This window comes from Bidens hawaiensis, unplaced genomic scaffold, assembly GCF_021521415.1.
Source record: "Bidens hawaiensis isolate Kalapana, Puna unplaced genomic scaffold, B.hawaiensis_p1.1 tig00007041_1, whole genome shotgun sequence".
Lineage (NCBI taxonomy): Eukaryota > Viridiplantae > Streptophyta > Magnoliopsida > Asterales > Asteraceae > Bidens > Bidens hawaiensis.
In genome coordinates this window covers 562606-588555 of record NW_027491483.1, presented here as the reverse complement: position 1 = coordinate 588555, position 25950 = coordinate 562606, and the positions used below count along the sequence as shown (strand labels likewise).

Sequence of the window (25950 nt, the reverse complement as noted above, 5' to 3'; positions counted from 1 at the left end):
TCACTCATACCTACATGTGGTTTCTTCCTGCATTATCTTTAATTATGTTATATATATTCCCTTTTCTTTTGTTAATTCCCCTTTTGCCCATGCATAAGTTATTAAGTTAAATAGATAAAGTTAATTGGTATAAGCACCTTTGGTTTGTTCTGCATACCAACGTGTTGCATGTGATTGTTTTACATTGCCATGTATGTAACAAAGTGTGTGTATTAATAAAGAGAAAGTTAGTAGAAAATAAGCTAATTTGTGTAGCTTAAAATGATAATTAATTAAGAAAACTTGCTATCTACTCCATTAGGAGTCACGCAAAGCAAAACTGACCAATGATTAACTTGAATAATTTAAAAAAATGAGGAAAAAGACAATATAGCTTTCACTTCAACAAATAATTAAAATTTAGGTTTCTAATTGTAACATTCTTATTATTACTTTTTTCTTTTTTATTTGCATAAACACTAGTCTAACTATAGTTCCACAAGAAATGATCTTCTGGCCAGAATTCATTACTACTAGTGATCTTCTCCGGCAATGTGTAAAACATGCGATATCCGATATCCATATAAAGATCCGGAAGATCAAGAAACGGGTCATCCGTTATATCACTTTGAGGAGAAGATGAAGAACAAGGATCAAGCTCAACATGAGTCGTGTCGGGTTCATTTTTATTTGAATTCTGGTCTCTCCATGCAAAAGTGCTTGCGGCTTTAAGAGCAGCCTCTTGAATGTCTCTAGGCGAATTAGAAGCCGGTTTTGGGAATTGGGGAGCCAGTTCAGGGAAGTTTAGGATAGCTGAGGGGCCTTTAATTGAGATGGCGGCTACATCATGTGCTCTAGCCGCCATCTCCGGGGTATCAAATGTCCCGAGCCAAATTCTAGATTTTTTCTTTGGCTCACGGATTTCAGATACCCATTTTCCCCAATTTCTCCTTCGTACCCCGTGGTATACGGGGTGATCATGATCAATGCCGGTTTTCTTGGTTTTTTTGGTGACTTCATTGCTTAATTCGACATCTTTGGACCGTTTGGCGGCCGGGGTGGCGGTGGTGATGGAGGAAGAGGAGGTGGTGGTGATGGTGGTGGTGTGATTCATGTTATTCTATAGTGGTGGCAGTAGGTAAAGGATATTAGAGCATGTGGGGAAGTAAGCTAAGAGGTCTTGTACAAGAATATAAGAATATGAGCAAGTGTTGGTCTTATATATAACCCTTTCTTTCTAGTATTCTTTTTCTTTTTCTTTACCTTTTCCTTTCCTGTTCTCATCAAATAATTTTTCTTTTTCTATAATTACAAATAAAAACAAATAAAATTATTGTTCTTATTCTGAAATCTACATATTTTTAACTACAGGACTCGAACCTCACTACCTGAAAAGGAACACCGCTATGCATACTCTTTGATAACATTATGCTAGAAGCTCTTGTGATTTCCCATTATATCATTATATAATTTGACAACTTAATGCAATAATAATAACTTGATTTTATTATCATCTAAATCAATGTTTGTAAACTTTTAAGGGATCTATATAAGTGATTCAATTCGGATCCAAGTCTCATAGACTTTATGTCTTTAACTCCTATAAAGACTGAAGTTATCTGCTCGGTGCAATTTTTATTTTATCTGATCCTAGTGGTTAGCAAAGTATTATTGGAATTTTGTGAGTTTTTTGGTCATAAATTATTAAAACTTTTAAAAAATAATAAAATTTGTGTACATGGTGAGCACCTACAAAACACACAGAGGGTGAAAGGCACACCTAACATCTTAGATTTGGGTAATTTGGACTAATTTAAATAGACTTGTGTAGATAAATCCAAAATAATTTGTAATTTATAAATATTATAATCCTGAATTTGACATTTTAAAAATGGGGCAACATTAATTTATTCACAAAGAAATAGGTGGAATAAAGTGATAGAAAAAGAAAAAGCTTACAATCTTACATAAATGACTATTTACGGCAACTCCTTACATAAAGAAACAAATGCTTTAGCAATGTGTACTTAACACAATAAAATCATTAAATTTGGCAATATTTTTAACTGGAAAAAGGGTTTCCAAAGTTCAAACAGTTGTATTTGGCTTATCTATCAAGACTCATTTGTCAAAAATCATAAACTTTGATCTTTTTATAACATTCTATTAGTGAGAAACTTACAAAATAACCATGTTTTGTGTGTGTGTAATTTATAGGTGCATCAAAGACTCGTCACACATATAAGTAAGTATTACATATGATATCTGCCCGTCTATTATGCTTGCTCACTTTTCATGTATCTCATTTGTATTATGTCGGAAAAAAAATCTCTTAAATTTCAGTACTTTTTGATTGTGTATCATAAACAAAACGTGCATTAACTTATATCACTCAACTTAAACTAACAAGACTCGCGTAGTGCTTGTTTTATTAGCACACATGACTACAAATATTATTATTATTAATGCATGAAATTACTCATCTTAATCCATCCAAATAGAGAGATCAATATGGGCATATTTATGTAAATTATCGATGATAACATTGATCCAAACATATCGAAATTCAGAGGTATTTAGGATCACAAATAATCTTTTGGTCGTCTTTAGTTCATGAGATCATCATGCGAGTTTTGATGTATGCCTTTAATACCTTTTACGTTGCATTATATGGTGGTCAAACTTGTCATAAATAGCCTAAATATCTATTTCAACTTGCATTCATTTTTATCGTTTTGTATTTTTTAAGCATTTTTCGTTAAAACATGTTTTTATTGTTCGTATATTCTTGCCTTATGTTAGATGGATGCATGTACAAGTAATTTAGACAATGTGAGAAACAGTCTAGACTATTCATTTGTTACTTTATTTTGGTTTTTTCCCTTTCATGATTAGTTTCGTACAATCGTACATGCATAGACCCATAGTTTATTTTATACATAATGTATATTATGGTTTTCCGACTAACCTTTGAGATTTTTAAATGTTGAACTGAGGATGTTTTGAGCTTACCAACATGAGATCAATCAATAAATGTCCCATTACAAAAACCATGTGAATAGTAAATATATGGTTTCGAATTTGGTCGAATGTTTAAGTTATTATTTCTAAATATATAGTTTTTTTATACGTAATGGTTTTCCGACTGACCTCTGAGATTTTTAAATGTCGAACTGAGGATTTTTTGAGCTTACCAATATGAGATCAATCAATAAATGTTCCATTTAAAAAAAAGCGAATAATAGATATATGGTATAGAATTCGGTCGAATGTTTAAGTTATTATTTTTAAATTATATTTATTGATCAATGCATTAGTTTTTTGCAATCATGATTACCTCAAAACCTTATTGTGATTCCGAGATCTCGGTGTTTGTGAAACCAATTTGCTAAACAACAATGAAGATTAAGAGATGAGAGTGTAATTACAAACAATGAACAAAATCAACCCATGTGGATGATCAATCCATGGGTATTACAATAAAAAAAACGATTATGATGAAAAAGAAAAAAAGAAAATCATGGGTTTGTCACTTAATGTGAATTTACATTGATGTAGACATTCATCATAGACATAGACGTTACACGTACCTTTATACACATTCATGTATCAATATAGTATATTCACATAGTCATGATACATTTTAATGCATAAACATGTACCAATCAAGTATATTCATATAGTGATGATGTATTTTAATATGCTGTGATTCAGGATCTTATATAAACACACAAATAAATAAATATTATAGATTGATTTTCTTTGTTCTTACACTTAAAAAAAAAATAAAAAATGAGTTTCTATATATATTACTAACAGATAACAACCAAACATTCGATGCGATTTTCATTTACGGATTTCCTAGCATTAGATCTTTAGTTGTATATTAAATAAACATTCCGGATTAACTGATTCTCATAGTAAAAAAAAACTACCGCTAAGTATATCTATTGTTCAAACGTAACATTTTAGCAACAATTGTGATTAAATTATATTTTATAGTGCCAATGATTAAGATCTAGTGACATAAGCATATCACCAAGCATATTCTTTTTTTTTAAAGAAAGTGATTGTATTAACAACAATAATAAAAGTATTAACACTAAATTTAAATCACTGGGCCATTTTATCATATATTTAAATTTAAATTAACAATTAAATCAATCTACACTAGCCACTAGGTATTTTTAAATTTAATTAAAAATTCAATAAATCTACGACCAGGTGAAAAATAATAATTAAATAAATAGAAGACTGAATTGATCAATAAAATGTTTTTCACCTTTTAGGGATTTTTTTCAATAAACTATTATAATGTGTTTTACCTTTGTATTCGTTCGGCGGCCGTTAAAATTGGAGCTTTATCAATGAAAAATAGTCGTCAAAAATAACCGTTGATAAGTATTGTCAAAATATATTTGAATAAAAACATACTAAAAAATATGTATAAAAAGTAATAGGCACGTAAGTAGTGGTTACGGACAGAATTCCGGTGGAAAGGGATCACTTTTTCAAGAACTAGGATCTTATATAAGCAGTTAGTTTGTCAAAAACTATTCTTCGTTTTTGTCGACAAAAAACCTATTGGTAATGTTATCTATATCTAGGAAACTCAACTTGCTACTTAATATTGCAATACGAGTTCAAAACTAAAAATAGCAATACCTATTAAAAAAATTCAAATCTAGCTATAAACGGTATTTAAAACATGGAAGAGTGTCGTCTGGGCATAGCATGTGCTTAATATGCCAAAGACGCGTCATCGAGTTAGTATTAAAGAGCATTGCTAGCTAGTTAGTTGGAATATGGTGGTCTCAGAATTTAATAACCTTTTTACTTGTCTTTCATTTCAAGATGAAATATTAGATAGGGCTGGAACTGAAGGCCTCAGAAATGTAGAGATATCACATATTTGTAACTTCAATCCGTTGAGCACATTTGATCATGACGGGGCATCGTTGGGATGCCCCGTTTGGTCATCGGAGTTCGGCATGGGCACACATGTTGAGATTAGTGAATGTATATGCGTCAAATGTAACACATGTTAAAATAGTAGAATTCCATGTGAAACCCAAAAGTTGAAATATTTACCTTTGTAGAAATCAGTCAAAAACGTTGACCCCCTAACAAATTATCGTTGCCTTTACTAAATTAAAATAAACCAATATAATTTTCTTAAGACTTAAAAATCACATGGCCAAATGTCCCGTTAACTTTGAATTCAAGGTATATAGGCTATTTAATTATTTAATTTGGGTTGCAAAGTCTTGTAAAGATAACTTATAAAGAGATGGGGATGTGCATTTAAATTATTTAATGTAGGCATCACAAACTTAACTTATAATCAAAGATTTTTAATAAACTTTGAAACACTTTTTAAGTTTTGGGGAATAATATTGTTGACGTGAAATATTATTTATGTTTTGGGAATAATATTGTTGTATCTTTGGGAAATGATGGAATGGTGGCGCGTCGGGTCCATTGCTTTGGCAAGAAGGAGGGCTAGCATCTGATAGCCATGGACTCGTAACGGTGGTTGGCGCCCATAGTGCTTGTGTGGCAGGAGGGTGACGACCCCGATGATACCACCATTCAGTCTAACTAACAATTAAGGTGGTAATAATTATGTTGAATATTATTTACTAGCACTGTTAATTTATATTTTACATCGATAAAATTTTATTTTACAGTTTTCAATACTTAATAGATACTTAATGTATAGTAAATATCTATAACCATATGCCATGTAAGATCTTCCCATTTTAGTTGGTTAAAATTTCATATGCTGTCTATATAATTTAGTTTTCAAACAAATAACATTATTTTTAAATAATTAAGATTTATCAGAATATGAGATATAATAATTTTTTAAACAAAACCTTTAATAATATAAATATAGATCTACCTCATTTAAGGATTTGTGAGACGTCTTATTAACATGTTAAAATTATAGTTAGTAGACTTATATAAAATTTTACTACTGCTAAATTATGTAAATGATACCAAGTTAAAACACTTTAACACCATATTTAAGTCTTTTAGAATGATTCATGAGTTAAAACTTTCTAACTAAAACACATGTAATGGTTTACAGATAAAAACAAGTTTGTTATATTTTTTAGAAATCACTAAAATAAAATCTAACCAATGTAGATTATTAACTGGTTTGGTTCCTTGTTCTTGGGCTCTTGGTCCATAAACAAAAAAAAAAGATATAAAATCAGTATTATGTCAGGCCCAATAAAAATAGTTAAATAGTAAAACTAGGGCAGACAATTTATACACGAGACACAAATACACGACACGTACCTACACGACTTTAACAGGTAACAGGTAAGACCTTAACAGGTTTCGTGTACTAAACAGGTAGACACAAAATTACCTGTTAATTTTCGTGTCTAAACATGTATAATACATGTTTACCTGTTAGGTACCTGGTTATTTATAAAATTAATTAAATATATATAAAATATATATAGTTATAACTTATATTATATCCCATTATCCATTTATCTCTAACCCTAATTCATTCTTAGTTTCTTACAGCCATCTGTCTTTCAAGTCTCAACATCCATCCTCCCTCTCACGCCGGCCATCACCCGAAATCTGTCGCGGGCCTTCCCTCTCACGCTGGCCATCACTCGTCGTGGCCATACTCTCTCCGGCCTCCACCCGTCGACTTTGATATTTTATTTTAAGACTTTTATGAACTTCCGTCGACTTCTGTTTCGCTAAAAGGTTGTCAAATATGTGTTTCTAAACAGCTATACCGTGTACTATCGTGTATTATCGTGTATACCATGTATTAACAGGTTCGTGTTTGTGTTTGGGTTACAGGTACACGATAAATTTTCGTGTCATGTACAGGTATACCCATTTCGTATTCGTATCTTATCGTATACGGGTATACACGATATGCCAGCCCTAAGTAAAACTGAGTTTGGGACTTTAGGTTCCATAATAAAAGAAAAGAAAACACATAATCCAGTTATCCAACTAAAAAAATTAAAAATTATTTACCTTCTAGCATCATCTTTTTCTTTTACATTTAACTTCAATTCTACAAAGTTTTGTTAGTCCCTAACCATAATACCACTCGACAATCTCTATATTTCCACGACAAAAAACATAACATAACATGTAATGTCTTACTAAACAATCAACATAAACACATGTCAAACCTAAATTATTGTAACTCTTACTTCTTTTATTTTTTAACTTCAATGACGTCTAACTGATTTAATCTTTATCTTCTCACTTTCACTCGTGAACAACGAAATATGTAAATTCATTCACCTGAACTAATTACAGTCATTTCGCATGCTTTAAAAATGAATCTAGTTTTTTATAATAAAAAAATTATTGAATTTTCTTACTTTATAAAATAAATAAATATAGTTGTGGAACTTGGGAAGTTTTAGGTACATCCCATTCAAATTAGAAAGTATGGAAAGTTAGGATGAAAAACCGATGTGACCTAGATAAGCCATCTGTCATAGTGTTATGACTTAGGCGTTGAGCCCCTTCAAGTTGTGAAGAAACGTGGATCTACTCGCTGGTAGCAGATCTACTTTCCTCGGGTTTTGATTGTACTATTTCACCGATGGTTCTTCTGGATCTGTGTTCTTCCACCTACAAAATGAACAACGCCGTTAACTTACCCCTCAGAAAGGGACAGAGGGGTCCTCTTTGGGGTAACCCTCCGGCGTGAGAATAAGTATATGGTGGAGAAGATAATAATGTGAGAGTAAGGGAATCTCAAGAGTATTGCTTAATAGCTGAATACTGTATGATTGTGTGACTGTGTGTTTGTATGTAACTGACTGTGAGTGAATGTAATTCAATATGATTGAATGTGATATCACTGCCTGTAACTGTCAATGATTGAGTATGAATGTGTCCATCAAAGTGGAGTTGATGCTGTATTTATAGTGCTAGGGTTTCCACTGATTGGGCTCAACCTCGTTGGCCTCCTCCAATCGCACTGCGCCACGTGTCCTCTGGGACACCTGGCGCTTTCTCGTTGGTTGTAATCACGTGGTAGCACATGTGTCATGCTGAGTTGTCGACCTTTCATTTGGCAGCTGTCAACATCAGCATATTCTTACTCCTTAAAAAGATGCCTTCTGGAAGGTTGTCTGACGTGCACAATCAAGGTTGCCCTAATCCTGATTTGGATAAGGACGAGGTCGATTATGTGCATGTGTGATATGCGCCAATCCTGAGGATGCGCGAGGTCTTCTCTTTATTCTCACGCGCAGATATTTCATGCGCAGATGTGATATGCACGAGCATGTGATATGCGCCGCGCGCTGATGCGCCGCGCGCATATGTGATGCGCGAGCATATGTGTGCCTGGGCATATGATGCCTGAGCATGTTTTGTATGCGCCATGCGCATAGGTTTTGGCTTTGTGCCTTCATAATGTCTTTATCTTGTGGGTTGACCCGCCTTGCTCGGTGTTGAGGCGAGTACATACCTCTTCAAGCCCCCCCAGTCTAATGTGTGTCTTATCTCGCGCTAGCGCGGTAAGATAGATATTAGACTTACTGATTTGGTCTTTTTAATGGGGTTTTGTCGTTTTCTTGGTTGTTTCCATCGTTGCGCGAAGTTCTATCCATTTGGTTGAAATGAAGGGTCCAAACACGTGGTTGGTTGGTGGTGACGTGCGCCGTAAACGTGTCAGACGTTTCGTGTGCTCGAGGTGCTACAGTTGCCTTTCATGTCCCCTCGCACAGCTGTCTGGAACACGTGTCGCGCTCGCATTGGTTTGCACCTGCGAGTGGGGGCGCGTCTCTGCTCCGTGGCAGGTCCGTTACGTTTTTATGTCCCCTCAACAGTGTTAGGGACACGTGCCGCGCCCTCGTTGGCTTACACCTGCGAGTGGGGGCGCGTGAAATCCGATCAGTTGCCACTTTTCTCTCTCCTGGGCCTATAAAAGCAGGCCCTTAGCAAAAATTTTTATCTTCATCTTCATTGTTGTGTACTCCAAAGCTTCTATCTTTCCGATTTTCTGGTTATTGCTTCCAAATACCCTGTTATCTGTTGCTGTTGTTATTGTATGTCTGATAGCTCAGACTCCTCTAACCCCTCAATCACCTCTATTGCCTCTCGAAGACGTCGTGTGAAATCTGTGGTGATGTCGACATTGAAGCAAAAGGGCAAGGGGAAGAGGGTTGTTGAGACCACATCTGAGGAAGTAGGGAGGACCAAGGCCACGAAAAGGTGGAATGAAATCCCCTGCAAACTGAGGCAGGCCGATCTCGACAGCCTCATCTCGTCACAGGGTTTTCTCCCTGTGTTTGGCTGCATGTTGCCTGTGGCCGGGCAAACGGCGGCGGACCCGCCTCCCGGCTATATTTCACTGTACACCCATTTTTCACCCACTGCAACCTTCGTCTTCCGATGACAAGGTTTGTAGGCGCGGTGTTACGGTTTTTTGGGATACATATATCCCAAGTCCATCCGTTTGGACTTGTGCGCATGACTCATTTCGAGTTCATGTGCAAATCACAGCGCGATGAGCCCACCCCTCGGCGCTTTCAATTTTTTTACAAGCCCAAGATCCAAGATTCTTGGATCTCCTTTATTCCTCGCAGTCAGAAGGTTAAGTGCAGCACCGTGTCATTCAAGAGCCTTCATGACTGGTCTGAGAGGTTCTTCTACATCAGGGCTGGTGTAATCCCCATCCGCATGACGATGCGCGCGATCGATTCTGCGCCCGCGGATGCGGATGTTATTAAGAACCCAACCGGCGCCTGGGTTAAGAAACTGACCGCCGAACCATCCCCCGCCAAGAAAATTCGCGAGGAGGCGCTGGTGGGGGTCGGCATGAGTAAGCTGTGGGCCGACAGCGCGGCGGAGCCTGTCATCCAAGTGGACGGCTTGCGTAAGTTGTCGCATTGCTTTATTTCCGCGCTAATAAAATTTGCCTTTGCTGATATTATTTGTCTTGTTTTTGCGCAGTAACCAAGGAGTTTGTCCACGCCGCATACGACGATCAAGTGGAGGGTGGCTCCGTCCCGCTGGGCGCTGGGGAGGTGGGCTTCCCAGATCGCTTCGATGACATGTTCATCCCTGTGGATCTGGAATTTGACTTTGATAGCGACGCGCCTGGTAAGCCTTCGCACTTATGCTTATTCCTTTAGAATACCAAACTTTGCTAACACTTGTGTTGCATGTATTGTAGATGCGCTGGAGAACTACGAGCTGGAGCTCGCGGAAGAGGAGGAGGAGGAAGAGGAGGCGCCCCTACTAAAGCGCAAAGCTAAGAGGAAATCCGGCGCAGGGGGCAGTAAGAGACAGAAGAAAGACGACACCCCTGTCGCTCATCCCCATGCTCAAACGAAGGGACCTGAGGAAACACAGGTGTTTACCACCAAGGTTTCTTTAGCTTCCCTGCCTGTGAAAGTGGGCAGACCTCCTGTCCACTTGAGGTATGGTGGCGTGACCTCCTCCCTTCGCGCGGCTGAAGAGAGAAGCAGTGTCGCGCCTGCGAAAGGTATACTTTGCTTACCCATAATGTTTCAATGAGGGCGATTCTGATTGAATTATTATTAAATCTTTTCGCATTTGAATGTTTGCAGGACCGGCGACGGTAGCAGATCAGCCGCAGGCGCAACAAGGTGCTGAGGCTGCGCCGGGGGCTGCTTCGAAGTCCCCTGTTCTACCCTCAGAAAAGGGTAGAATGAACTTTATGGCGATGTTCGCCGCGCGAACAGAATTGCGCCAAGGTATGTTTTGCGCCATTGTCTTCTGAATTTTTTGTTTTGATCAAATCATAAACCATTTTTTGTTGTTGATTTATTCATAGGAGTTGTAGCTGGCGCACAAGCTGCTGGCGACACTCCTGGCGCCGTTGCCGGCGCCGCTGGTTCTGCTCCTGCTCCTGCTAGTGCTGAGTCTCCCCTTATTGGGATTACAAAGGAGCAGGAAGCCGTATTGCGCGCCGAACTGGCGGCGTCGAGACCTCACTCGCCTCCTCCTACGCGCAGCCCTCTCCGCGAGACTGGTTTGGAGCCCTCCAGGTCGCAGGAGAAGAGGCCGATTGAAGAAGATGAGGAGGATGAGGGAGCTCAAGCTGAAGACTCCTTCGGAGTCCGTGCCAGCCCTGCGATGCCACAAGAATTCGCAGCGCAGACTTCTGATAAGGCTGGCGCTGACTTTTCTGCTTCATCCCCGCAGGTATGTTTTAATTTGTTGCTCCGCTGCGCGTACTTCCATATAAGTATGTTTTTATGACTTAGAACATTTCTTGTGTTTTGCAGGAAGGTGACCACGTTTACCGCCCGAGATGGAATATTAACGAAGACAGTTCCTTCCAATCCATGGGTGTATGCGAGGACTTCTGGGCTCATGCCGTGCCTCCTACTGAAAGGAGGTATCAGGAGTGGCGCACCCGCGCTGACTTGCTCAACGATCACATTTTCGCTGGGTCGGCTTTCTTTGCTGCCTCCCAAGAGCTTCATCGTGATTATATTAAAGTACGCGATGCTCTTGTGGAAGCCCAGCAAGAGGCTAAGGTGGCTGCCTGGAACCTTTCTGATGCTCGCGCACGAGCTGAGAAACTCCAGGCGGAGCTCAGCGAAAACCGAGCAAGTGCCAACACCGCCTTTATTAAGCGCGGGCATGAGCTCCAAGCTGCGCGGGAGAAGCAGCAGGTGGCGGAGGCCGAAGTTGCCAAGTACGCGTGGAGAGTGCGTGACTTGGAACTGGAGGCGGAGGCGCGTGACCAAGCTATCGTCCAGAGTATCTCTTTGAAATCATCACTGGAGAGTGAGGTTGCGCGCCTGAAGAAGGAGTTGGCGGCCGCGCAGGCCGATAGAGATGAGGCCTTGGCGACGGCAGCGTCTAGCCAGGAAGCACTTGATGCTGCGCAGGCGGAGAAAGAAAAAATTTTGGCGGCAGCAGCGTCTGATAAAGAGGAGCTAAAAAAGACCAAGGAAACTGTTGAGTTATTAAACTCCCAGGTTCCTGCCCTCGAGACGTCTGTTGCTAGCCTCGCGCAGGATCGCCAATGGCTGGTGTCACAGGGCATGACTCGTTGCGCTTTGGCGATGAAATATTCTGGCGAGTTTCAGGCCCTTGTGATGGACTGCAATGCTACCGCGCGCTTGGTGGGTCGAGCTGAAGGGTTTACGGATGGCTATGAATATGGCATGTTGAAGAAGAACCCATCCGAGTACCCTTACAAGAGCGACGCTGCCTGCGCGGACATGGCCGCGGTGGGGGAGAAGTATATGAATACTCCCATCCCCATCCTTGTGCAGGTACCTTGACCTTAATGAGTTTTTATTGATTAATTTTCCAAGTGTTTTGTACTCAATACTTTTCTAATGATTTTGCAGATAGCTGCGCTTGCTGACCAGCCCGACCTCGGCGCGCTAAAGAAGTTGCTCGATGAATGCGAGGGGGCTGGTGGCGATGATGGTGGCGCGGGGGATGTTGCCCCTGCCAGCGGCTCTGGCGCGGCGAAAGAATCTGCTCCTGACACCGTCGTGATAGAAGACTCCATTGAGGAGGAAGAACTTGACTATGGTCAGTTTGGAGATGAGGAGCGGGCCGCGCCAGATGCTGCGGGAGATGATGAGGGTGATGAAGTGGCTGACGTCGACGTGGAGACTTGAGAAGCCCTTCATCTTTCTAATTTTTTTTTTTTGTTTTTTGTTATACTTGTAATTTGTAACTCATCACCCTTGTAAATTTCAATGCTATGGAATGAAATTTGTTTTCCCTTTTTCACATCTTGCGCATTTTCATTCATCTCTTCATGTTTGCTTGTATAGATATAAGATATGCTTGCACGTTAAAATAAGAACAAGGTTGTAAGGAAATTATTTACTTAACCATAGTCCTATTTTGTAAGTGGTTTCGCAGTATCTTGTTTATGCTGACACGCGCGATGACTTTTCACTATTCCTTTTTTGCGCGTCGTTGTCGCGCGTTTTTTATATGGAATTATGAGTTTTAGCCATTACATGTCAGCATGTGTTACTCAGATATCCACTATGATTCCGCGCGCGACCTCGACCTGAGACCTTAACAACTATGATTTGGCATGTACTTTGCCTTAGTTGTGTTTAGGGATTTTTATGATCAGGCTGCGCGGGATGTAAGATGGATGTTTGTGAGTGTTTTGAGCTAAGGCTCTTTGTTTTGGGCTAAGGCCCTGACGTTTTTAGAGTTAAGACTCGTTAACGTGTTTGAGCTAAGGCTCGCGCATGTATGTTTTACTTCGCTCTATTTTGTTTTGAAGTCAATATAGTGTTGTCATATTGCTCCAAATTAATAAAGGAAGTGTGAAACATGTATGCAAAGGTAATAGAACAAATATTGAAAGATAGCGCGAATCATCATTCGTGATGGCTTAAAAGCCTTGATTACATATTTGAATTTTTACATGAAGCATTTTCTAAGCTGTGCTGCGTTCCACGCGCGCGGTATCTTTTTTCCATTCAAATCTTTTAAAGTGTACGCGCCTTTCCCCAATTCTTCTGAGATTTGATAAGGTCCTTCCCAATTGGGGGACATTTTTCCTGGGGGTATTGCGCGGCTAGCTTCATTGTTTCGAAGGACAAAATCATTTGTCTTGAAGTGGCATTCTTTAACGCGCTGATTATAATATTTTTCCAGCTTTTTCTTGTATTTGGCTTCATTGATGATAGCCGCTTCTCTGCGCCCTTCAAGCAAGTTGAGGTCCAATCTTCTTTCGCGCTCGTTATCAGTCTTGCTCATCATGAGTACCCTATGGGATGGGCATCCAATTTCTGCTGGGATCATAGCCTCTGTCCCATAGGTTAGGCTGAACGGGGATTCGCCATTGCTAGTTTTGCTTAATGTCCTGTGCGCCCACAGGACATTAGGTAACTCTTCGACCCAAGAATGGGATTCTCCCTCCAACCTTTTCTTCAGCCCATTTAACAAACTTTGATTCGCACGCTCCACTTGGCCATTCCCCTGAGGGTGGTAGACCGAAGTGAAGATTTGGTTGATGTGCAATTCTTTGAGCCAGCTGGATATCTTCCTGTCAGTGAATTGTTTGCCATTGTCGCTCACAATTTCCATAGGAAGGCCAAAACGGCAAATGATGTGGCTCCAGATAAATTGCTTCATCGCCTCAGCTGTGATTTTTGCTAGTGGCTTGGCCTCAACCCATTTTGTGAAATAGTCAACCGCCACTACCAAAAATTTCACTCGCCCTTGCGCTTGCGGCAGGGGCCCCACAATATCAATGGCCCATTTGTGGAAAGGCCATGCGGAGGTCACTGGAATCAAGTTGTTCTTTGGCCGCATGGTGTTTGGCGCGTAGCTCTGACATGCCTTGCATTTTTGTATTTCTTTTAGCGCATCCAAGTACATGCCTGGCCAATAGTAGCCTGAGCTCATTGCCTTGGCAACCACCATGCGCGGGCCAGCGTGTATTCCGCAGATTCCTTCGTGAATCTCCCTAATCACATAGCTTGCTTCTTCAGCATCCAGGCATTTCATGAGCGGTCCAAGATAAGAGCGTCGATATAATGTACCATCAAGTAGTTCATAGTTCTGCGCCTTGTGTCTTATCTTTCTCGCCTGTGCGCGATCGTCCGGTAGCTTCCCCTCCTTCAGGAATTCCACTATTGGAGTTATCCAGGATGAAGGGGTTGTATGAATTACAAGGACAGATTGCGTTTGCACTGACGGGTTGCTCATCACTTCCACCCTGACATCTTTGCCAAAGTGATCAAAATTAGTTGATGCCATCTTACTCAACGCGTCAGCGGACTTGTTTTCGCTGCGCGAGATGTGTATGATTTTGAAGAAGTCAAACTGCTCAACGAGCTTTTTTGCCTGCTCTAGATATAGAGGCATGGTGTTCTCCTTGGCATCATAAAGGCCATTGACCTGTGCAGCTACCAAGTAAGAATCAACATGGGCCTCTAGCCTTTTAACTCCAAACTTGCGCGCAACGCGCAGACCAGCCAGCAGGGCTTCATACTCAGCCTCATTGTTGGTACTCTTGAAGTCCAACCTAATAGCATAAGTATATTCATGATTATCAGGGTCCACCAGTTTGAGGCCTGCGCCGGACCCTTCGCTGTTGGAGGCTCCATCAGTGAATAGCCTCCAAACATCTTCTTCATCATTTGCTCGCGGAGGGTCTACCTCGCGCTGAGCTTCTTCAATCTTTCCCTCTGGGATTTCCGTGATGAAATCCGCTAAAACTTGACCCTTTATTGCTGGACGGGGCTTATAGGTGATCGTGTGTTCACCTAATTCCAGCGCCCACTTTGTCAGCCTTTCGGAGAGCGCGGGGCGTCGCAAGACTTGCTGGATGTTGTAACCTGTCAGAACTTCAATAGGATGACCATTGAAGTATCTATGAAGCTTGCGCGACGCGTGTGTTAGTGACAAAACTAACTTTTCCATGATGGAATAGCGCGTCTCAGTGTCTGTCAGCACCCGACTCACATAGTATATTGACGTTTGAATCCCCTTGCGATCCACCAATAATACTGCGCCGATGGCGCGGTCTCCAGCTGACAAGTACAATGTAAGGGTTTCGCCAGGAAGTGGAGCTGTGAGCGCGGGCAGCTTTATGAGACATTCTTTTATCTCACTGAAAGCTTGCTCAGCCTCAGGCGTCCACTTGAATTGGCTCTTCTTCAAGCAGTTCCTCAAAGTGTTAACGAATGGAGTAGATTTGCTGGCGTGGTTCGCTAGGAACCTGTTGATTGACACCAACCTACCATTCAGCTTCTGAACCTCTTTCATGGTGGATGGTGAAGGCATGTCAAGGATGGCTTCCACCTTTTCAGGGTTCACCTTGAAACCATCCTTAGTGACCATTACACCAAGAAATTTCCCCTCCTCCGCGCCGAAAGTACATTTGCTCGGGTTGAGCTTCATGTTGACTTCCGTTAAGCGCTGAAGAGTTTCCTCGATGTCTTTGAGCATTTGTCTCTCCTCCCTGCTCTTGATAACCAAATCATCAACGTAGACTTCTAGATTTCTTCCGATTTGTTCACTGAAAACCGAATCCATAAGTCTCTGATAAGTGGCGCCCGCATTCTTTAAACCAAAGGGCATTTTTGTGTAACAAAAAACACCCTTGTCGGTTCTGAAGGCCGTCTTGTCTTCGTCTTGTGGTGCCATTTGAATCTGGTGATAGCCTTTGTAGGCATCCAGGAAACATTTGAGCTTGAATGGCGCCACGGATTCCACCTTTGCGTCGATGTTTGGGAGGGGGTAACAGTCTTTCGGACATGCTTTGTTGAGGTCCTTGAAGTCAATACACATCCTCCATGACCCGTTGCTTTTCTTTACCATCACAGGATTGGCTACCCACGTCTGGTATCGGATCGGGAGGATGATGTTTGCGCGCAACAGGTCCTCAACTTGCTCATTCATGGCCTTCGCCTTTTCATCCCCCATGATTCTCTTTTTCTGAGCAATTGGCTCCACCGACTTGAACGTGTTAAGAGAATGTTGCGCCAAGTTTCGCGGGACCCCAGTCATATCGGAGTGTTGCCACGCGAAGACCGACGTGTATTTTGTGAGCAACCTTTTCATTCTCAATCTCGTTTCGTCTGAAATGGTAGCGCCAATTGTGACCGTTTGCTCTGGGAATTTTGGGTTTAAAATCCACTTTTCTGGCGCATTGTCCGCCATTGGAAGTTTCATTCTCCCTTCCCGCGGCGTACTTGTCACTGCGCACAAATGATCGCGGTAAACAAATGTTACGCCTGTTGGTGTAGGGAACCCCAATGCGCCGTGCGCTGGCGACGGTATAGCATTAAATTGGGCAATCGTTCCCCTACCCAGGATCATATTGTGGCATGACGTGGTGGGCAAGACCAAGAAGTTGACAACTTCGGCTCGCTTGTGCTCATCATCCCCCATAGTTAGTTCAAACTGAATTTGACCTAGGGGATGGATGATTTCATTTGAAACACCACAGATTGGTGCGTTCACCATCTCGAGCCGCGCTTGGTCTGCCGGGTCTAACTTTCTGAAACATTGCTCATACATAATGTCAGATTCGCTTCCAGTGTCCACCAGGACCTTTGACACTTCGTAATGAGCAATGTGTGTGGTGATGACGAGAGGGCTGCTGATTGAAGGGCCTCCCCTGATTCTTGGGAAGATAACTTGCTGCTCGCGCCAATCTCCGTGGATTTGCGCGCTTCTCTTTTTTGACGTCTGCCCTTATCGTCCCCCCTCAGCCACACAGATTCTTTTGTATTTCTTGCTGGCAGAGGCTTTTTCCGGTTGCTCATCTTCTATTCTTTGGTTTTTCACCAAGTGAGCCAGCCTGCCTGATTTTACATCCTTCTCGATCGCATCCTTTAAATGATGGCATGCGTCGGTGTTGTGGCCCGGGGACCTGTGAAATTCACAATATTTGCCACTGTTTTGCGGTCCCTTGTAGTGTAGTTGCTTGGGGGGCTTGAATTGGACATTCTCAGTACTTAACACCTGTGAAGGTGTTTTAGTGAGGGGAGTCCATATTCTTGGCAGAGGTCTGCTAGGATCTCTGCCGCCCTCCCTCTTGTCACCCTCCCCGCGATTACGAACATCTTTTTGGGGCTGGGGTGAGCTTGGTTGCGTTTGCTTTTCTGCGGAAGAAAAACTTGTTGGTTGCAACCTGGACCATACAGAGTTCTGTTTGGCCCTCTTCTCTTTGCTGCGCGGTGATTCAGCCTGATGCGCTCTTTCTCTTGCCCTATCTTGGGCAATCTGTTTTTCATTTCTCGCGAAGACTCGCGATGCTTCCATCAGTTTTGCCCAAGTGGTGGGCATACCATCTCTGCTTACGAGAGCTCGGCGGAGTTGATCACTGCGCGCGCCTTGTATAAAAGCCACGCGCAGGAGTTGCTCTGTTATACCCCCGATTGCCAGAGACTCCTGATTGAAACGAGTGATGTAGTCCTCAATCGTTTCATCATTCCTGCGCACGCAGTGCATGATGTCATCAGGATCGCGCGTGTGTCTGCGCTGCTGTACGAAGTGGGCTTGGAACTTTTCCAATAGTTCCTCGAACCCATCAATTTGCCCAGTTGGCAAGCTTTCGAACCAGACACGCGCCGCGCCCGTAAGGCAGCGGGCAAACATGTGACACCATGTTGGCATCGTCCAGCTCTCCAGGTTTCCCGTGTTATAGAAACCTTGCAAAAAGTCATCTGGATCTGTTGTGCCATCATATTTGCCCAGACCACTTGGCATCTTGGTCTTGTGCTGGATGGGGGCCTTAGCGATGCGCTCAGTAAATTTTGAGTGCTTCGCTAAGATGGCCGGCCTGTACGGCGTGGTGACGTCCACTTGCCCCCTCACTGGCGGGCTGTACGGCATGTGCAGATCCAGATCTGCTCTGGCTCCAGGCGCCATGTTCACAGGCGCGCGGAGTTGTGAGCCTCCTGCATGAGTATCTCGCGTCTTCCTCATGCTATGCACTTCTTCATCACTGAACTCAGTGTGTGCAGTGTGAACAGAATGTCCGTCTTCCGGCGCGCGCGGCCTTTTTGTAGTCTGCTTATCAAACGCTTGCCTTTGTGTTTGGTCGGCTGTCTTTTTCTGTTTGACCATTTCATTGTACTTTTCCATTAGACGCCGCTGCTCGTTTATGAGCCATTGATTCGGATCATTTGTTTCTTCTTCTGGACCCATTGGTCCTTTCAGTTTCGCGCCGGCAAGATTTTGTAACGTGAGATCGTCTGGAGGAGTTTCAGTCTGGCCGTGAGGGGTTGTGATGAAGGGACGGTTACTGGTGGCGCGCGTAGAATCACGCGGCACCCTCAGAAACTGCTGTCCCTCATTGACACCCTCACGTTCAATATCCTCCAGAGCTTGATCAGCGTTACGAACGCCAGAAACCATGGTGATTGATTTTTTTTATGTAGATCTGATGAGATCTGATTGCCGTTTGTAACAGTGGATGGCGCCAATGAAGAAACGTGGATCTACTCGCTGGTAGCAGATCTACTTTCCTTGAGTTTTGATTGTACTATTTCACCGATGGTTCTTCTGGATCTGTGTTCTTCCACCTACAAAATGAACAACGCCGTTAACTTACCCCTCAGAAAGGGACAGAGGGGTCCTCTTTGGGGTAACCCTCCGGCGTGAGAATAAGTATATGGTGGAGAAGATAATAATGTGAGAGTAAGGGAATCTCAAGAGTATTGCTTAATAGCTGAATACTGTATGATTGTGTGACTGTGTGTTTGTATGTAACTGACTGTGAGTGAATGTAATTCAATATGATTGAATGTGATATCACTGCCTGTAACTGTCAATGATTGAGTATGAATGTGTCCATCAAAGTGGAGTTGATGCTGTATTTATAGTGCTAGGGTTTCCACTGATTGGGCTCAATCTCGTTGGCCTCCTCCAATCGCACTGCGCCACGTGTCCTCTGGGACACCTGGCGCTTTCTCGTTGGTTGTAATCACGTGGTAGCACATGTGTCATGCTGAGTTGTCGACCTTTCATTTGGCAGCTGTCAACATCAGCATATTCTTACTCCTTAAAAAGATGCCTTCTGGAAGGTTGTCTGACGTGCACAATCAAGGTTGCCCTAATCCTGATTTGGATAAGGACGAGGTCGATTATGTGCATGTGTGATATGCGCCAATCCTGAGGATGCGCGAGGTCTTCTCTTTATTCTCACGCGCAGATATTTCATGCGCAGATGTGATATGCACGAGCATGTGATATGCGCCGCCCGCTGATGCGCCGCGCGCATATGTGATGCGCGAGCATATGTGTGCCTGGGCATATGATGCCTGAGCATGTTTTGTATGCGCCATGCGCATAGGTTTTGGCTTTGTGCCTTCATAATGTCTTTATCTTGTGGGTTGACCCGCCTTGCTCGGTGTTGAGGCGGGTACATACCTCTTCAAGTTGAAAATAGCATCGCTATGTACCGACACACAAGGGCGCTAATCGCTACAAAAGGGAAGACGAGTTAAGTTAAGTGTACTTGAGGGAAGAAATGTGAAGTTTTTTTTTTTAATATTTTGTTATTTATACAGGAATTACTTTTTAAACCAATTATTATTTATCTACTTCTCACCCAACAATCACATTTTTTATTTCACCTGCTATAAGTTCATAACACATCAACTACGAAATGTGAAATGTGAAAGCTTCCACCGACTACGTAGCGCTTTTGTGCCATTTAATCTTTCACATCCCACATCTCACATCTCCCATACATATAGCCTAGATACGTTTATAGAATCAAAGACAATATTGACAAGTTTAAAACAGAATTTGAACAACGTTTGAAACTACCCCTAATACTCAAGTAAACCTTATGAAACGAGATGCCAACTGTTAACACTGCTTTTGACTCGCCCAGAAACACTATCAATAAAAAAAATTACCACTATGAAAAAAAAAACACATTAAATTAATTTAAACCTAAACCTTAAAATCTTAAATCTTAACATAGTCCTAGGATGCATACTACCTTAAATGTTCCAAACTCTTAAATTGTTTTGGTTTTATCATCCTAAACTAAACAATATAAATTATCTTAAAAGAATCTTACTTTAACATCCAAACATACAATAATTTATGTTTGGGATTCCTTTTAGATTACAAATAATTTATGTTTTCACTACTGTATTATTATTATCAACTCTTCATCACTTCATCTTCTCCATCTGTATTCCCACCATGGCCAACCCAATCTGGTCAACACTCATCCTCCTCATATTCCCAGCTATCTCATTCTCATCACCACCACCACCAGACCCCATCAGTCACTTCCAACAATACCTCCAAATCAACACAGCCCACCCAACCCCCAACTACCAAACAGCGGTTGGCTTCCTTAACAACTTAACCACTTCCATCCCAAACCTCATAATACTTCACAACCCCAAACAAAACCTTACTCCTTGTCACTCTTCCTGGCTCCAACCCTAACCTTAAATCCATCCTCTTTAACTCCCACTTGGACTCGGTCCCCGCCAAGTGGTCCCACCCCCCGTTTTCGGCTTTTAAAGCCGAAGACGGGCGGGTATTCGCCCGTGGCGCACAGGATGATAAATGCATTGCCATACAATATTTAGAAGCTATTAGAAATATAATTGTTAAGGACCCCGGGTTTAAACCGGTTAGGAATGTGCATATATGTTATGTCCCGGACGAGGAAATAGGCGGGTTCGATGGGATGGAGAAGTTTGTCGAGTCGGATGAGTTTAAAAAATTGAATGTGGGTTTTTTTCTAGACGAGGGGCAGGCGTCGACGAACGGGGTGTATAGGGTGTTTTATGCGGATCGGTCGCCTTGGAAAGTTGTGATCAAGGCGACGGGGCAGCCGGGGCACGGGTCTAGGATGTTTGATAATAGTGCTATGGAGAATTTGATGAAGAGTAGTGAGGTTGTGTCTAGGTTTAGGGAGCAACAATTTGATTTGGTTAAAGCGGGTGTGTTGGCGAATTCCGAGGGTGTGTCGGCGAATCCGGTTTATTTGAAAGCGGGGATTCCGGTTGTTGGGAGTGAGGGGAAGTTTGTGATGAATATGCAGCCGTCTGAGGCGGAGGCGGGGTACGATGTGCGGTTGCCACCGACGGTTGATCCGGATTTGTTGAAGAAACGGATAGCGGAAGAGTGGGCGCCTGCGGTGAGGAATATGAGTTTTAGTATCGTTGAGAAGGGACCGTTGAGGGATTTTATGGGTCGTCCGTTGATGACTGCAACGAATGAGTCGAATCCGTGGTGGGTGGTTTTTAAACAGGCGGTTGAAGAAAGTGGTGGGAAGCTTTCGAAACCGGAGATATTGTCGTCGACGACGGATGCGAGGTTTATGCGGGTGCGTGGGATACCGGCGCTTGGGTTTTCTCCTATGAAGAATACGCCGATTTTGTTGCATGATCATGATGAGTTTTTGAAGGATGAAGTGTTTTTGGAGGGGATTAAGGTGTATGAATATATCATTAAGGCATTGAGTTCATATGAAGGAGAAACACCTTATTAAGGCTTTTAAGTACAAGTACTAGATTGAAAAATAAATGTCAATTTCCTAGAATTTGGTTTCAACCTTTTTTTGTAATTCATGTCTCATTATTGTACAATGTAGCACACTTTGTATAACAAGTTGGTTTATGCTTTTTGGCTTGACAGTATTATATTTGGTATCCTGTAATTACAAAAGGTTTAAAAGTAACACTACTAAAATAAAAATAATCCTTAAGAACAACCATAAAGGGTGGAAATTAACTACTAAATACATAAAAGAAAATACTCATAAATGTTGGAAAAATCTGAATTATACATTCTTTGAGGAATATGCAGCATTGATACGCTCCCTGATGTGGTCGCCACTGCGAATAGGAGGAAACCTACAAACCAACCAAACCTTTATGTTTCAAGAAATTGATATTAGCACATAAAAAATAACACACCCCACGTACGTACCGTGGAGGATTCAAATCACTGCAGCAGCTTTTCAAGCACTCCACGATAGCATCCAGGTCAGGTTCAAAAAAGAACGCTATCTGCATATCATATAATGAGTTCGTTTACAGTTACAAAAAAAAAAGCCCGTCTGTTACTTGTGTTCTGTAAAAACGTTTGGTTACATAAGCAGATGTAAATAAAGCGTAATTGGTTGATTAGAAAGCAATTACAGGCTGTTCTGAAAAAAATATATATGCATAAATAAAAAAAAGGAAGTAATTACAGAATATCGTTCTTTCCCGGTTAGCATAACTCGGTGTAACGTTGATCTGCATAAGATAGACAGAAAAACTTATACTTTATTTTGTGTAATATGGGAATGTTACATGACTTACATCCATAAATACTTAAATATAGTATTTTACCTAAACAAACAATTAGTCCATCTCTCCATTAGGTCCCCGAGATTAATAATAAAGGCTCTGCACCACCACAATATAATGAAATACGTTAACCACGCACGAGACTAAAATTAAACGCTGGATTATTAGTCAAATAATCTTAACTCCCCTTATTTGTAACAAAACAGATGAAACTTATGTAATAGATATTTCAGCTCTTTAAGAGTTTTCGAGCCGAGCCGAGTTGACTCGTTTAACTTCAAGCCTAAGCTCAAGCTGAAGCTGACTCGACTCGCTCGTTAAGCAGCCTTGGTACAGAAACTCACCCCTTCACGTAACTAACATCCTCCCATATCCGTGGCTGCTGATTCTTTTCCCTGCAGACCTGTAAAACCAAAATATATATATTAAAATTAAATCAGAAATAGAAAAACAAACACGGCTTATAATGATCAGTAAAGGTTATGTTAAATTGCCTGGAGACCAGGAACAGAATCTGTTGCCAGAAGAGTGATCATTCCGAAATCAGAGTGTGCAGAAGCACCGTATACAACCTCATCAGAAGGTCCCATTTCACCTGGATTTGATTTAATCTTGTGCTTAAATATTTATAAACAGATTATTAAAAAAAGATGGAGAAATTACCTGGATAGTGCAGTAGTCGTAGAACAACAAACGGTTTATCCAAGCCGCCTTCTTTCTCAAAGAAGTCATCCTCCAAATTCAAAGCCGTTGCAATCAAAGAGCTCAACCGCTTCCCAACCGACCTGTTGTTCAGCATAATTATTCAAATAAACACATAACAACTAACTAACAACAAGCAACACTTACAACATTTTTCGGTAGTAGTCCTCCATTATCAATCTCCAAGAAGGTAACACTTCTGCAATCCCATGAAGTGACAAGAATGGAGCTCAATAATATGATATGCTAGGGGTGGCAAATGTGACCCATTGGGTTAAATGGGTTGTATTAAAATGTACATAATGGGTCAGAATGAGTCAAATAAAAAATATAATTTGATTGAAACGGGTCAAAACGGGTTGACATTTCTCGAGATTTTTTTTTTGTGAAACAAGAAAAACGGAGGAAACATTTTAGTACTTTTACTTTTTTAGTTTTTAATTTATGTTTCGAGTTATGATTTTTTAATTATTTTTTTTTTTAATTTTTTAATGAGGGGTTTTTGAAATGGGTCAAAATGGGTTGAGATTTCAGAAACCCCTCACTAAAAAATAAAAAAAATAATTAAAAAATTATAACTCGAAATATAAATCAAAAACTTAAAAAGTAAAAATACTAAAAAGTTTCCTCCGTTTTTCTCGTTAAAGAAAAACCTCGAGAAATATCAACACATTTTGACCCGTTTCAATCATTATTCTTTTCTTAGTTTGACCCATTCTGACCCATTATATACATTTTGATACAACCCATTCAACCCAATGGTCATATGCAGATAGCCATAATAATAAACAATGGTAATATTACCTTTTGAAGGCCATTTATTTACATGGTCCTTGTGGCCTTCCACCGGGCCGATATGAAACGTTTCTTTTAAATCACCTGTTATTGAATTCGACAACAATATACACATTATGCCATTGCTAACAAGTTACATTTTCGATGTTTCGTACTTTCATGCATAACCAATAGTCACCTTTGGAAATGGTGGAAGAATCAAGGTTCTCGGCATAAACCGGAGAAAAGCCCACGTGAACATTGCGGTCCAGTTTCATCTTCTCTTCGAGTGGAAGCGAAAAAAACTTCTTACTTTCATTAAACACATTTTGTAGGAGTTGTTCCTCTACACCATGATTGATGAGGTAAAAGAAGCCATAGTCAATGCAGGCCTATGGACATTAAGAAAATACCAAAATAACTAAATAAGTGTATTTTAACTGGCTATGCACAGTAATGTTAGGACTCCAAAATGTATTTAGCGGCACAGCTTGTTGTCTGTTTACCTTCTATTTCGATGTAAATTAAATAACTGAATTGTTACTGCTCAGAGTTACCACTAGCAACTTACTACACCACTGATAACTAACAAGTTATTACTGATGAGTTGTAACTTACTAATCATATCAAATTTAATGTATATAATGATTGATGGACGCTTGCCAGTTGAATAATTAGATAATGAATATATGCAGATAGTAAAAGGTCAAAAAAGTAGTAGTAATAATAATAATAATAAGGTTATAACTTTTGAGTAATATTTTTATAATTAATATATGAGATGTATAAGATTTAATAACATGATTGTCTGTATCATTATACCAAAATAAGTAAATTAGAGAGCAGACCTGGCGGATAGAATTAGAGGTGGAGATGCGATCCGGTGATGAAAGATCTATCACCGGAAGAGTCAAACATTCAGCCATTTTTTATGAGGATATTATTTGGATGGACGAATATGTATTTTTTAATTTTAAAGTTCAATTTGTGTTCAAGGGGGTTTATTATACAGGCTGAATCAAACGACTATCGAACCGTTTGTGAACTGTTGGATGGAAAGTTCGTTTAATAAACGAACGAATATGAACAGAACCCCAATCCGATCGATTGTGTTCGTAAACGTTTATTTGTATGTGGGTTTTTTTTTTTTTTACATTTTATATTATTTAATTTATTACTTCAATGGTCTAATTCCAATATTGATAGGTTTAGTAGACGATTTTTTATTCTTTGGTTATGTGTTTGGCTCTAGGTAGCAAATATATAGTTTTGATCAAAGTGCAAGTGGCAAGTAGGTTGCTTGGATGTGGTGACGATTCTTGTTTATTGATGCCAACGTTAGCTTTTGTAACTTATAAATGAAAAAAATTAATTAATTAAAGGAGCTTACAACTTTGGTCATTGGGTGGGTATACTTTTCTTCACATTTGTCACAACCTCTTATTCCCTTTATCATCCATCTACTCATCACATCTTCTAGGCAAATCCAATTCTTGAATAACCCCTTTTTATACGACCAAGCTTTTACATTATTTCTAGCATTTAAAAAAATTATTATCATTATCTTTTTATTATATTGTTGAATAATCCCTTAACTGATCGCGACACCAAAATGTCGCTTGTTTAGTAAACAAGTTACAACATATCACTTAGATATCATATGAGTTGTGATGTATGGAATAATGTGGATAATATAATACAAAATAACATTAAACCTATGTGTAGTAAG

General features: G+C 40.8%; 1 protein-coding gene and 2 pseudogenes across 1 annotated transcript; 1 reads left to right on the top strand and 2 right to left on the bottom strand.

The window, feature by feature from the left end:
- Positions 1 to 310: 310 nt before the first annotated feature.
- On the bottom strand, positions 311 to 1275 carry LOC143634277 (ethylene-responsive transcription factor ERF039 pseudogene; annotated as a pseudogene).
- Positions 1276 to 20593: 19318 nt separating this feature from the next.
- On the top strand, positions 20594 to 22036 carry LOC143634316 (uncharacterized; annotated as a pseudogene).
- Positions 22037 to 22169: 133 nt separating this feature from the next.
- On the bottom strand, positions 22170 to 25148 carry LOC143634317 (kihadalactone A synthase LFS-like). The gene is made up of 11 exons (XM_077102436.1): positions 25070 to 25148; positions 24421 to 24613; positions 24252 to 24326; positions 23595 to 23646; positions 23409 to 23530; positions 23240 to 23340; positions 23090 to 23148; positions 22788 to 22844; positions 22646 to 22691; positions 22381 to 22460; positions 22170 to 22304 (listed from the first exon to the last, which is right to left on the bottom strand). The coding sequence occupies exons 1-11, from the start codon at positions 25145 to 25147 to the stop codon at positions 22232 to 22234; spliced, it is 936 nt and encodes a 311-aa protein (XP_076958551.1). The 5' UTR covers position 25148; the 3' UTR covers positions 22170 to 22231.
- Positions 25149 to 25950: the final 802 nt, after the last annotated feature.